The sequence below is a fragment of the Varanus komodoensis genome, unplaced genomic scaffold, assembly GCF_004798865.1.
Source record: "Varanus komodoensis strain SLA01 unplaced genomic scaffold, ASM479886v1 scaffold115, whole genome shotgun sequence".
Lineage (NCBI taxonomy): Eukaryota > Metazoa > Chordata > Lepidosauria > Squamata > Varanidae > Varanus > Varanus komodoensis.
The window spans coordinates 412307-425749 of NW_025335330.1; the positions used below are offsets into that span (position 1 = coordinate 412307).

Below are 13443 nucleotides of genomic sequence, written 5' to 3' on the forward strand. Positions count from 1 at the left end.
CTTGTGGAATTCTATGACAAGGTTTCGAGATGGCTGGATGGAGGGGATGCAGTGGATGTGGTTTACCTGGATTTCAGCAAGGCCTTTGACAAAGTGCCCCATGATATCCTGGTGGAGAAGCTGAGGAGTTTTGGGATACACCAAAGCACTCTCCGGTGGATTAGGGCATGGTTGACTGACCGAAAGCAGAGGGTTACCATTAGTGGGGAATCATCAGGATGGCGGCCAGTGACAAGCGGGTCCCCCAGGGCTCTGTCCTGGAGCCGATCCTGTTTACTCTTTTCATTAACAACATAGAAGAAGGGGTGAACAGTCTGCTGATCAAATTCGCAGATGACACTAAAACTGGAGCAGTGGCCACAACTGAGGAGCAGGTACTCCAGATCCAAAAGGACCTGGACAGGCTATGGAAGTGGGCAGGAGACAACAGGATGGCATTCAGTGTGGATAAGTACAAGGTCTTGCACCTGTGGCATAGGAATAGCTGTCATAAGTGCAGGTTAGGGGACAAGTGGCTGGAGAGCAGCACTTGTGAAAGGGACCTCCGGGTGCTGGTTGACTGCAGGCTGAACGTGAGCCAGCCGTGTGATGCGGTGGCCAAGAGGGCGAACGCCACCCTTGGTTGCATAGCCAGAAGTGTGGCTTCTAGATCAAGAGAGGTATTACTACCACTCTACACGACTCTAGTGTGCCCGCAACTGGAGTATTGTGTTCAGTTTTGGGCCCCTCATTACAGGAAGGATATAGCCAGGTTGGAGTCAGTGCAGCGAAGGGCCGCAAGGTTGGTGGCCGGTTTGCAGGGGAGGCCGTATGAGGCGAGACTGAGGGAATGGGGTCTCTTCTCTACGGAGACGCATAGCGATTTGCAGTCTCTTGCATTGGGAGCCCGCTTGTTCCCCAAGGCGGTTTACATAAATCTCTTGCGTGCAATTTTATTCTCACAACAACAGCCCTGTGAGGTAGGTTAGGCTGAATGCCAGGGAGTGGCCCAAAGTTCCCTGCGAGAGTCATGGCTGAGGGGCTTCTGGATCTGGATCTCCTGGGTCCTTGATCGGCACCTTCACCGCCAGACCGCGCTGCTCCCACGCCGGTCCCAGACTTGCTGCGAGCGACAGCTTGGCGTGAGCGATGGGAGCCGGACCTGGGGGACAGAGGTCCCATGAGGGCCAGCGAAGAAGCACCGCCTGGCCCAGCGTCCCCCGTCCCCCCTGTGCTGCTGGCCTGTCTGGGCCCTGCCGTGCCCGACGGTCTCAGCGCTGCTCTTCCCTGGCCGGAGTGGCTCCAGCGACCGGTGCTGGGCGGTTTCTGAAGTCTTTTCTCCGTCTTGAGGCAGAAGTAGCCCTTGTCCTCGGAGCTTTGTTCCTCCGTGTTCACAGTGTGTCTTCAAACCCTAATTACAGATCAATTAGCCTGTTTTTGAGCCCCGCGGAGGCAGCATCGGAGGCATAATGAAAAGAAAACGAGCTGGGCCGTGGGTGCCGTTTTATGTGGGGATAAAGAGCCCGTGAGCATGAATGGGTCTCTCGAGGCGTCTGAATAGCAGATTTCTCCCTTCTGTGGCAGCCCGGCTGTATGGGGTATTGGGAGACGGGATTATGGGAATATTCATGACCCGACCAGGCCGGATGAGGCGAGGCGAGGCGAGGCGAGGCTCGGAGCGGCTCATCTTTTGAGTCAACACTGAGTCAGGGCGGGGGGGGCGTCTTGCAGCTTGTTGCGGCTGCCGGGCTGGGAGCCCAGGCTTTGTGCCTGCTCCTCCGGTGCTCGGGCTGCTGCTTCACAGGTGTGGCAGGAATTGGGCACCCGCGTATTTCACTCTGCCCTGAAAGCCATCAAAGGGACGGCTGTTTGCGCAGAAGCCACCGGGGCAGCGCCTTGGCCCCGGGGTCGGCAGAGCAGCACGGGGTCGGCGGCCTGAAAGGCGTGAGCGACGTGGAGAGCGGGGCCGATCTGAAGGACATTCCGCTGGGCTGCTCGGCAAGGGGGGCGCAGCGGCCCCGGACAGGCAGCGCTTGAGGCGTCCCGTGCGGCTGGGGGCCGTGCGCCCCGAGGCTGCTGCGCAGGCACCACAATCTCCTGGCGTCTCCCCACGAAGGTCCAGTGACGGCAGAGGCCGTGCCGGGGCTCCCCATCCAGGGAGGCATGTTTCAGCTGGGAGGTGAAGCTCGCCGCTTAGAACGCAGCGTCCTGCTGGCTCTGAGGACGCTGGGCCCGTGCGTGTGTGCCGGGTGCCACCTCCTCCGGAGCCGGGAGGGCCCCGCAGTCCCCAGTCGGGGTGGCTCGCTCGCCCCACGCGGGCTTTTCCAGCCACGGCCGCTCGGCGGCAAGTGGGGGCTTGGGCAGGGCCCGCTCTGAGCGGTACGGGCCTTCGGCGGGCAGGGCAGCTGCTCCTCGGCCTCGCCATCGGTGGCCCTCGCCGTGCCCGGCTCGGTCTCCTGAGCCCCACCGTGTCTGAGCACCGAGTCCTCTGCAGTAACGCCGTGTTGACCAGAGCAGCCATGGGGGGAATCGCACGGTGGGCTGTGCAGGGGGCGCCATCACGGCAAGGGGACGCCGGGCGCGTCCTGCACGCCCTGCAGTGCGATGCCCAGGAAGGGCTGCCGGCCGTTGCAAGACCAGAGCGCAGATGTGGCACCCCCTTCCAGCCCGCCGGCACGGAGGCCTCGGCCACATCGGCGGGAGCCGTGGCCTGGACCCGGGCCGTCGCACACCAGGTTGCGCCTCGGGCTCGGCTGCGGCGCTGGCGCTGCGCATGGCAGCACGTCAGGAAGTGGTTTCTCGCACCCCTCTTTGGGCCACGCTTCATCTGCTTGCGGCCTCGGAGGACGTGGCACGCGTGGGGGGGGGAGCCCGCCTCTCGCCTTGTCACGGGCCTGGCACTGGGGCACAGCCGGGCAGAGCGGCATTGGTGCCTCAGGTCTCCTGTTCTGACAGCCGCTTCTAAATCTTCCCAGAAAAAGTTCGAGAGATCCAGGAAAAACTCGAAGTCTTCATCGAGGCCCTCCATCAAGAAGAGAAGTAGATGTTCCGTGCAGGTAAGGTGTGTCTGATGGCGAATTGGGCCGTCTGAGGCAGCCCTCTGGCCAGAAGCCCCCCTCACCTGGTCATGGGTTGACGCATTTTCACCCCCGGGGTGAAGAGACGTGCCTGGAAGTGGCCCTGGGGCATCCTCCAGTTGTCCCCCCTGCTCCCCCGAAGGCACTTGCCCTCCCTCTTTTTCACAACATTGCCAGCTCAGCCGTCCCCAGAGCCAGCCAGGCGCTTCTGCACCAGCTGAAGATCTGGGCCGGGGGCTGCTCTGAGCACGGGGCTGCTCTGAGCACGGCTGTGAGCTGCTTGCGGCTCCCCCCTCGGGGATCAGATGGTGGGGCGGGCGTGCTCTCGGCCTCCGCCCTGCCTCAGAAGGGAGTCGCTCCGCACAGGAAAGCACGGGGCATCGGCCAGGCCTCTCGCGAGCCTGGCGGGCATTTCCCTCCAGTGGTCGAAAGAGCCGCTTCCGCCAGCGCTGGCAGGGGACCAGGCCCGGCAGAGCCCGCGGGGGCTTCGCAGCGTGGAGGCATTGCTCTGCGTCCCGCTCCACTCCCGCCCCTGTGTCCTTTGGTGGTCCCGATCCTTGGAAGATCCTGGATTCTCCCGGCGGGTGTGGGCATCCCACAGGGCTCCTGGTGTAGGAGCAGCTGGGGGAGGGGGCGGCCCTGGCATTTATTTTATTTTATTTTATTTTATTTTATTTTATTTTATTTTATTTTATTTTATTTTATTTTATTTTTAGAAAATTTCTATGCCGCCCCATTCGCCGAAGCCTCGGGGCGGCTCACAAATATATCAATTAAAATATTATACAATAAAAATATAAAACAAGTTAACAATATAAAATAAGTCACCCTGGCCGAAGAATAAAATAAATAAATAGTATTAGCAGTTAAAATGACATTTGAATGAAAAGGTCTTTGCCTGGCGCCGAAAAACAAATAACGACGGCGCCAGGCGGACCTCTCTGGGGAGCACCTCGGGGCAGCGCACCCCTCTGGGCCCTGGCCTCCGTTGCGGGGAAGGCCGCCCCATGGCTTGCCACGCAGCCCCTTGGCAGCAGCTTCGGGGTTTTCGGGCCCTGCAGAAGGCGCACCATGGGCTGCGAGCGGCCCGCGTCCTTGCTGTGGAATCCTCTGCTTCTTCTCCCAGCAGACCTCCCCATCCAGACGAGGCCCCTTTCGGGAACACGCGCCACTGAAAATGGCCGAGCGGAACCCTTCCAGTCTTCTCCTTCTCCTTGTTTTGCTTCTTAAGAATGCCCTAAAGTGTGCCGAAGGCAACGCGGTAATTATACGGAGACTCAGTGATGAAGTGTGTTCTTTGGATGGTGCGAGAGAAACCGCCCCACCAGCAGGAGCCCGGCTGGATGGCCGTGTGGTGGCGAGCTGGACCGGCGTCCCGGTTGTGCCGTGTTCTTTCGGTTTGGCGTTCGTGCAGCCTCGGAGCGCAAGGAGGGGCTTCGCTGCCGGCCGGGCGGGTTCTCCGGCCTCCAGGCGTTTTAGCCAGCCGTGGGCTCTGCTGTGGGCCGCACTTGCAGGCCGTAAAATAACCTTTTAGCATTTGTACATATATTGGTCACATGTTCTGAGTCATGTTTGTTCGTATGTGTGATGCCGCACCTTGAGGTGTCCCCCAAGTGCTAAAATTTGCTTTTAAATCCTCTGCTGGGAAGTGAGACCTTGGAGCGTGACCGTGGGCCTGGCTGTGAAGCACACAAGGAAACCTGGCCCCCCGGGGGGGTGGGGGGGCTTCCAGGAAACGTCCTTACGGCCCTCACAGTGGCCCCGCGAGGGCCTGGGCCGGAGAGCTGCCCTGTCCGTCCGCTCGTTTCCGCAGCTGTGTCCAGCGGGGGAGGAAGGTGGGATCCTGGGCATTTTTAGGGTTGGGGGTCGCCAGCTCCCCAAGGCTCTCCATCGTTCTGATTCCACGCAGAGAGCAACCATGAGCAGAGGGGACCCTGGCCGGTAACAAAGGATTCCCCCGAGGCTTGGTTAGCCCCCTCTGCCAGAGCGGAGAGCCTTGTTCCCAGGGGGAGTTTCTGGGGGACCTCAAGAAAAGAGCCACTTGATGCTGCCGATCACCTGAGCGGGGGGGGGGGGGGGCCCCGGGGGGGGGTTCCCGGGGGGACCCCCCCCTGTGGGCCCCCCCCCGGGGCCCCCCCCCCCCCCGCAGCCGCAGGAGGTCGCTGGACTGCGACGGCTCCCCTGTGCCCCTCGTTCCACACCTGTGTTGCTGCGGCCTGACCCCGCAGCCCGTGGCAGTGGCTTCCCAGGGGCCCCGCCTCGGCGGAGCGCGCCCTGCTGAGGCGCCCGTCCCCACGCACTCCGCTCTGCCTCTAGTGTCTGCAGGCGCATTGGGGGGGGGGTCAGGGCAGCCCCTGCAGCAACCAGAAGTGTGGGCAGAAGCGCCTCTGTTGAGCTCCGGCACCCTCAGAGCACAAAAGGTTGGCGCTGGAGCGCCCTGGTCACCCTGCGCAGATCAGAGCGCATGGGGGAGCCCCGCTGGGGCCCCGAGGCCCCCCCCCCAGCCGCCCCGGCACTGCCAGCGGGGATCTCGGTAGAGGAGCCCGTCCTCTGGGCCAGTGCCGTGCCCTCCCGCCGCTTTTCTCGTCATCGGGTGCCCTCTGCACCACGAATCACAGCCGCCCAGCCTGAGAATCAGCATGAAGATGTCTCCCACGACTGTTATTTATTGGATGTATTTGTCGCTGAGGAGGAAAGAAATAAACGCCGGTCTTGAACACTTCCTGGCTTCTCTGCTCTGTCCCAGGGCGCAGGGGGCAGGCCGCTCCGCCCGCCCGCATCGAGGGGCAGTGGGGGGCTGGCCATTGCCCCAAGCGCAAAGGATCAGAAGGGGCAGCTGGAAAGGCAGCCCCCCACCCTTCGCCCCCCTCCTCACCCCATTGCAGCCGGGGCGCTTCAGTCGCCGCTGCCTCGGCCCCACTGGGGTGGGTGGGGGCGCATGGTTAAGGCAGGGGCCGCCGCCCCGCCCCCTGGGTGAGCAGCCAGCACAGGGCGGGAGCTCCATGGGCCCGGCTGGATCCTGCCTTGGGGGGCTGCGCTTGCAAAGAGTACGCGCTCCTGGACGGCCGGTGCGGTGCGGCACGGGAGCTGCACCGGAAACCGCTGGGCCTGCTCGCAGCCATCGCACCCAGGGCTCTGGAAGGGAGAGCGGCCGGCGCCCGTCTGCCCTCTAGCACCGAGGGCAGCAGGGATGCGGCCTGGGTGCGCAGGAGGTGCGGGCTGTCCGTGCCGGCACCGACGACTCCCCCTGCGCGCCCCCTCTGTTCTTCGGCTGAGCAGCCCCCCTCCCTCCCCTCCCCTCCCCTCCCCTCGAGAAAGGCGAAGCTGAGCTTCAGGAACGCTCTCCCGGGCGCTTCCCCAGAACACCAACCCGTCAGCTCCGCAATTAGTCAAGATGGATCACAGTGCTCAGGCGCCGAGTGCCGGCATTTCATGGCAATCGTCGAGTGCAAAGAGGATGGATTTTCCCTTTAATTAGCGAAAGCCGCTTACGGCGGAGAGATGGGCTGACTCCACTTTACCTGAAAGTGTATTAAAACAAAATTACCCTAATTACCACATGATTTGTTTGAACACAGAAATTATAGTGCATTACCCAGCAGTCCGTCCATCAATCCTTTCCATGAATGTCCATTCGACTTCCAGGACGAGCGATGGGAATCTTGTCTGAAAAGCCGGGGGTGGGGGAGGCGCAGCCCAGTTGCGGTGGAAAAGGGGCTGGCGGGAGACGTGGTCCTGCAGGTGCTCGGTGGTGGCAGCGCGATCCCGCCTGTGTTCTCCAGCGAGAGCATTCCCCCAGGGGCTCCGTGCCGTGAACGCAGGCCACGTGGGCACACGGCGAGGTGCGGGGGCTTGGCCAACCGTGGCTGCTCCCGCTCTTGGAATGCAGCCCGGGGATGAGAGGCCCGCGCGGGCCAATCTGCGCAGGCAAACATGGATGTGGAAGGGGAAACTAGCGTGCCCCCAAATCTGTGCAGGCAGCCGTGATCCCAAGGCCTTCGCGCCGGTGCGTGGCCAAGCAGACCGGGGCGCGACCACGCAGCTCTCGGCATCCGTCTGTCGCTGGCGTGCTGCCAAGTCGCCTCTGCCCGAGGGTGACGCGACGAACGAGAGCTCTCCCCCAGGCCCTGCCCCGCTCGGCCCTCGCACTCGCGGCCGTGGGTTCCCGCAGGCATCGCTGCGCCTCCCCCTCCTGCCCTCGGCAACCCCCGGCCAGGCGGGCTTCCCTGGGGGACTTGGCCGCCCACAACTGGCCGGAAGTGCAGCAGCTTCGGCTGTGCTGGCTTGGCCCTGGGGCAGCGGTGGCGAACCTATGGCGCACGTGGCACAGCAGGCACACGGCCGTCTCTGTGGGCACACGAGCGGAGTCGCCCCAGCAGCCGAGCATCAGATAACAGCGCACACAGGAGCCATGCGCATGCTCGGAGCAGCAGCGCCAGGCAATGCCGTCACGAGCTGCAACCTGTCCGGGTTTTCACATGGCCGGTCAGTGCACTGCCAAGGAGAGAGATTTGCTTGGCTGGCTGTGAGTTGTTTTTTCTAAACTAAACCCTCAGATTTCAGGTTTTATTGCAGTGCTGGCACTTTGCGATAAATAAGGGGGTTTGGGGTTGCAGTTTGGGCACTCGGTCTCTAAAATTTTAGCCGTCACTGGGTTAAGGTTAGAAAAAAGAGGTGTCCTGGCATGAATTTGATGGTTGGAATGTGTTTAGGATGGGCAGAAATGCTGAGCTGTGCAGAAAATCTACTCAAGGAAGGCTTTTTCAAAATCACCCTCTTTTCAATGGAATTTTAGCCCCATATTAGGGTTGGGGGAGTGGTGGTGAAGAAATGGCTCGCATGCCACAGTGGGCATGCAGGGCCCTCTCTGTCGACATGCAAGCCAATTCGCATCTCCCCAGCAGCCGAGCATCAGATAACAGCACAAATCGGGGCCATGCTCAGAAAGGAGCAGCAGCGCCAGGCGATGACGTCACAAGCTGCCACTCATTAGCCGCGACTCCTCCAGGCGTTTGCATGGTTGGTCAGTGCGCTGCCAAGGATGGATGGATGGACGGACGGACAGATGTTTGCTTGGACTGGCTGTGGTGTTTCTTCTGAACTAAACCCTCAGTTTTCCGGTTTTATTGCAGTGCTGGCACTTTGCGATAAATACGTGGGTTTGGGGTTGCAGTTTGGGCACTCGGCCTCTGAAAGGTTCGCCACCCCTGCCCCAGGGACAGCCCTGGCTTGGTTTGATCCAGGACGCCCGCATCGTGTGTCTGCTGGCTCAGGGTGTTGCAAAGCTCTCCCCCAGCGCAGCCATTCTCTTCCCGTCCACTCGCTGCCCTGTCCGGCGTTCACGCCCACACGTTCGTGACGGGGACTGCCATGGCGCGAGTCCCTTGCCCTCGCCCTCGAGCGGCATGCCCTTGCCCCTGGTGGTCCCTCTGTTTCCAAGGTTCTGTCTTCTGCTGATTTCTTGGCCACAGTCTCAATTTGAATTGGCAACTGACGTAAAACCCTTCCCAACTTCAGATTCGTCACAGCTGACCTTGCAGCGGTCATCCTGCAGTCCAGATTTTTGTTTTCTTAATGTTTAACGCCAGTCCTGCTTTTGCATTTGCTGCTTTCACTTTCCTCAGAAATTGTGTCAATTTGCTGCTGTTTTCTGTCACTAGGAAGGTACCATCTGCATGTCTTACATTATCGTGGGTTTTCTGTCAATGTTCACTTTTTTCTCTGATTCCAGTCCAGCTTTCCTTATACTACGTCCTGTGAACGAGTTGAATAGGAAGGCGGTTTTGTAAGCCTCCCCGAGGCTTTTTGCGAATGGGGCGGCATAGGAATGCTCTAAATAAACAGACAAACAAACGCGGCCTTGGCTGATGCCACTGCCTTTCTGCTCCTCTGGCCTCAGCGCAGCCCCTTGTCCAGGACCACGTTGCGCACCAGCACAATCGAGCGCTGTGGCCCCCGGTCCTTCCAGGGCCATCCATAACTTCTGGTCTGGAGAAGGAGTTAAGCATCTTCTGACATTCTTTGGTGTGCTCCGGTAGCCAACTATTTTTGCAGTGTGGCTCCGAGCCCCTCTTCCTTTTCGGCATTCAGCTGGAATGCCAGGCATCTCTTCCTCAGAGTATGGCATCCTCCGCGATGCAACGCCTCAGCCTCACTGCTTGCACGGGAGGCCACGATGCTTCTCTGGTCGTCGCGCTCGTTTGCATCTCCTGTCTTGGCGACTGGGAAGTATTCCGAACATTTCCAGTCAGTGGGCCATTGTTTTGTTTTCCTTATTGGTTGGCATAGTCTTGGTAGGATTTGGGAAGATTCATTTGCTGCAGCTTGGAATAATTCTCCTGGTATCCTGTCTACCCGAGGCCCGTCCGTCCTTCCCCCCTTCCTTCCAAGCACTTTCAGAGCAGCCTCCCTCCCATTTCTGCCGCTGCAGCCTCTTCCTCACAGGTTCTCTTTGAAGGACTCTGCCATCTTTTTAGGTCTTCTGTGTAGTCCTTCCGTACATTCTCCCCACCGCCTCTTTATTTTATCCTCTGCAGGTCCCTCTGCCGCTCTCCCCATGCCCTCTTCTTTTGGCTTGCTTCCTTGCAGGGTTTTCAAGGTAAGATGGCTGAGACGGGGTTTAGCTGGGCCGCCCTCTGCACAGCACCGAGCAGAGTCCGCTCGAGGCCTGCACCAGAGGTGCCGCTGTCGGCTCCCGCTGCTGCCCAGTGGCTGCCCTCCCGGAGCTTCTCAGCCCCCTCACCTTCAGAGGCGTCCCTTCTCCCGACGGAACCGCTGCTCCTGAAGAGGGTGGGTGCTCTTTGCTGTGAGGTTTCTTTATGCCATGCGTGCCGAGCCTGCCAAGCAAGGACTGCCACCAGATCCGTGATCCTGCCCCTTAAACCATCTGAGTCTGGTCCCCGAGGTCCAAAAGGGGGACGTGGTAGAAATCACGGCACACGCCTCTTTAATGCTCCCCTGCGCTAACCAGCAGCGGAGAGGCTCCACCTCCGGCAGGTGGGAGGACGAGAGCGGTGCCAGGTCTCTTCCCGGCAAGGGGCTCACGCTCGGCCTGCAGGAAATTTCCGACCGACACGCTGGAGAACCCTCCACGTGCAACCTGCTCGTAGGCGCTCTCTCGCTTCTGCGTCCCGCATGCTCCCACAGGCCTGGCCGGCCCATGCAAAAGAGCAGCACAAACGCCGCCTCCCAGGAGGCGTGTGAGAAGAGGCGCTGCCGGTGCCACCGAGAGCCAAGCTGGCCTGCGGGGTGAAGTGCCGGACTGAGCCTTGAGCGACCCGGGTTCTGGTCCCACTGGTTCTGTGGGCTCACTGGGCGGCTGTGGGTCACTCACTGGCCTCGCAGGGTGGACACGGCGATTCTCTTGAGCCCCGCCTGCCGTGGGCTCCTTGGAGCGAAGACGGTGGGCCCTCTTCCCACCGTCCCAAGGCCCGCGGGTGTTGCGCAGCCTCCGACCTCTGCCTGGAAGGGCCTGACTTGAAGCTCATGGCTGGAGCTTCAGCAGCTTTTCTCACCTTTCCTGAGGAAGAGCTCTGGAGAATTCGGAGGTTTGCACAGCATGCTGTGACCTCGGGAACGGCCCGAGGAAGGCATGGCCTGGATGGGCGTTTTGCTTTAAATCTTTACTTCTGACCAGCTTGATGCTCTTCCTGTGTCTGGCAGAGCAAAGGCGCCTGTGAGCCAGTCCGCGCCACAGTGGCTGCCTGCTGCAAGTGGTGGGGGGTCCCGGGGTGGGAAACCCCACACGAACCCAGAGGGCTGCTGGGCCGGGGCTTGTGTGGAAAGCGGCAGGGGCAGAGAGACGCCGAGTGCGGCCCACGGCGGGCTGGGGGTGCCCGCAGGCAGCTGCACTTGTCCCCTGGCCGAGAGGTGCCACGCAGCAGACGGGGAAGGGGCTCGGAGGAGGCGACGCGCAGTGCCCGAGCCCCTCGCCTGTCTGGCCGCTCTCCTGCCCCCTCGATGCGGAGACAGGGCGCCTTTTGCGGGCCTCTCCCTACAGGGGCGCCTTTCTGGCTCCTGTGAAAAGCAGCATCCTTCAGAATGCCGTGAGGGTGATGCCATTAGCATTTGCAAAGGCCCCGCTTTCTCGCCCTGCGGCCGACGTGGCGTGTCCCCCACCGTCCCCTGCTCTGCTCACTGTGTCTATTATGTGGCAGACACAAAGAGGCTGAAGGCAGGCCAAGGCCTGTCCAATTTTGTCGTGTAACAGCCGCCCCCGAAGCAGCATTCCCGCCCCTGCCCGCCTCTCCCCTGAATGGGCTGCCAGGGGGGTCCATGGCTGCCGCAGGCTGGTGGGCGGACGGCTCCTTTGTGGACCCCTCCCGGCTCTGCTTGTTTCCGGGCTTGTCGGAGGGTGGGGGACACCTCCGCACCTTTTGCTTCCAGTCGTCTTTTGCAGGTTGGGGAGTTAATGCAGCTTTGTCTGCACCCACCCAAGCGGAAGGAATCCGGGGTACAAGCCGTGACTCTCGCAGGTGGGGAGGGCCGGAAGCACAAGCTCCGAGCGCGAAGCAGGGGGCAGCCCGGCCGGAGGTCTAGCGGGAGGCCGCGTGCTGCGGGGCTCCCTGCAGAGGCTGTTGGCCAGCACATCGGGGCACCCAGGGGCCTGGGGCCAGGCGGCTGCCGCAGCCACCACACAGGCGATGGCTGGCCGTCATGAGGGCTCCAGATCACCCCGGAGCCGGAGGCGGCCTGCGCGTGTCCGCCAGCTGCGGCTGCGCCCCTTCTGGGTTGGCCCGACCACCAGCTGGCCCCCAGGGGAGCCCGGTGCTGAAACCAGCCGGCCCTGCGGGCTCTGCTCTGGCTCCCGGGCCGCTTCACGTTCACCGTTCCCCCTTCCTGAGTTCCAGCCAGGCCCCGCAGGGTCAACCTCCGCCTGGTTGGGGGCTTTCGGGGCCTGGCGGGGACGGGATCCCCTGCTAGGGAGCAGGAGCTCTGAGGGGACCTGCTGTAAGCCCCTTCCCCCAGCCCCCGCAGCAGTCCCGATTCGCCCCCAAAGAGCGGGGCCCAGCGGAGGTGGAGGGGCCGGCTGGAGCCCCAGCAGCCTCAGCCTCCACGCGGAGGGGCCGGTGCGCAGGCACGGAGGCTGCGGCTTGCCGAAGAGGGGCAGGGGCCGGCGGTGGGAGCTCACCCGTTGGGCAGGCCGTGCAGGAAGCCCTCCCCCCCGCCACGCTTTCCTGCGCTTTGGCGGGGAGCGCTCGCCTGGCCGGCCTCGCGGCCGCTCTCCCCCTCCAGGGCAGCTGCCCGGCCGGCCAGGAATCGAGCCCCCGCCGGCTCCTTCCGCGTCCCTCTGCGGGAGCCTCGCCCACCGCCTCCCGCGCTCCCGGCGTCGCCGCAGGACTCGCGCCGGCCCCTCGCTCCGCCAGGGCTCCGGCCCGCCCTCGCCGCGCCGCGGGGCAGCAGGCGGCCGCTGGCTGCGGACTCTCCCCGGAGAGCGCGCCCTCCTCTCGCGGGCCGAGCAGCCGCGCCGCGCCGCGCCGCGCCGCCCCGCCGGGGAAGATGGGCCGCGCGAGCCAGTGGCGGGCCGCTTCAGCCCCTGCCCCATCCAGGCCGGGGGCCGCCCGGGAGCGCCGGCCGGGGCCGGCCTGCGGGGTCCTCTCCCGGCGGGGGAGCGCCCGCTCCCCGCGCGGCCCTTGCCTGCCAGCCACGGGCGCCGGCAGCTGCCCGGGCGGGCGTAATGCGCGGTGGGGCTCCCGGGGGTCGGGGCGGGGAAGGCGGGGGCTCCGGGCCAGACTCGGCTGCCCTCCTGCACACGCGCCTTGCGCGCCCCCCCGCCCCCGCCGGGGCTCCAGAGCTGCTCCGCATGGCTGGGGGCACGTTGCAGGCGCCCATGGGGAAGCACCGGCTGCTCTCCGGGCGAGCCTGGGCCCTGGGCCTGAGTGGCAGGCCGGGGCCTGCCGGACAGTCGCTCGGCAGCCCTGCAGCGTCTTCTGTTCCCCTCTTCAAAGGCAGTTAATTGCAGAACAATCCGAGAAAGCCGCGGCGCTGGCTGGCCCAGAGGACCGGGCAACCACCGGCCCCATCCATCCTGGCGAAGCGAGGCCTGGAATGCGTCCAGGACGTGGCCGGCCCAGCACCCCGCACCTGACTGCCCCTCGGAGCCCGTGCCCCGGAAAAGAGCAAGAGGCCCCTTAGCCCGGCCAGCTTGCTCCCCCCGTCTGCCACAAAGGCCCGGGCGTGGGGCTCCTCGGGGGACTCCATTGCCAAGATATGAGGGGCCCAGCGTCCGGCCGGCACACAGCTGGCCCGGGCTGTTTGCCAGCGCAAGCGGGTGGAATCAACCTGTGCGTGTTTCGCACGCTCGTGCTGCCTGCCATGCCCCCTGGCCTTCGACCCCTGAGAGAGCGGGGATCGCGTGGGAAAAGCCCTGCCTGGCTCCAGGTCCATT

The 13443-nt window shown here is 63.2% G+C and overlaps 1 protein-coding gene across 6 annotated transcripts in view; it reads left to right on the forward strand.

Moving 5' to 3' along the window:
* OPA1 (OPA1 mitochondrial dynamin like GTPase) overlaps window positions 1–4621 on the forward strand; it is a 58708-nt gene extending 54087 nt beyond the window's left edge. For 4 of the 6 annotated variants that reach the window (XM_044421132.1, XM_044421134.1, XM_044421133.1 and 1 more), the window contains 2 exons: window positions 2955–3035; window positions 4183–4621. In XM_044421132.1, coding sequence (XP_044277067.1) covers window positions 2955–3022 — 68 coding nt within the window. In that variant the 3' untranslated portion in view covers window positions 3023–3035; window positions 4183–4621. The remainder of the gene's footprint in view (window positions 1–2954; window positions 3036–4182) is intronic. The other 2 variants (XM_044421130.1, XM_044421131.1) reach the window with 2 other exon arrangements.
* The last annotated feature ends 8822 nt before the right edge of the window (window positions 4622–13443 follow it).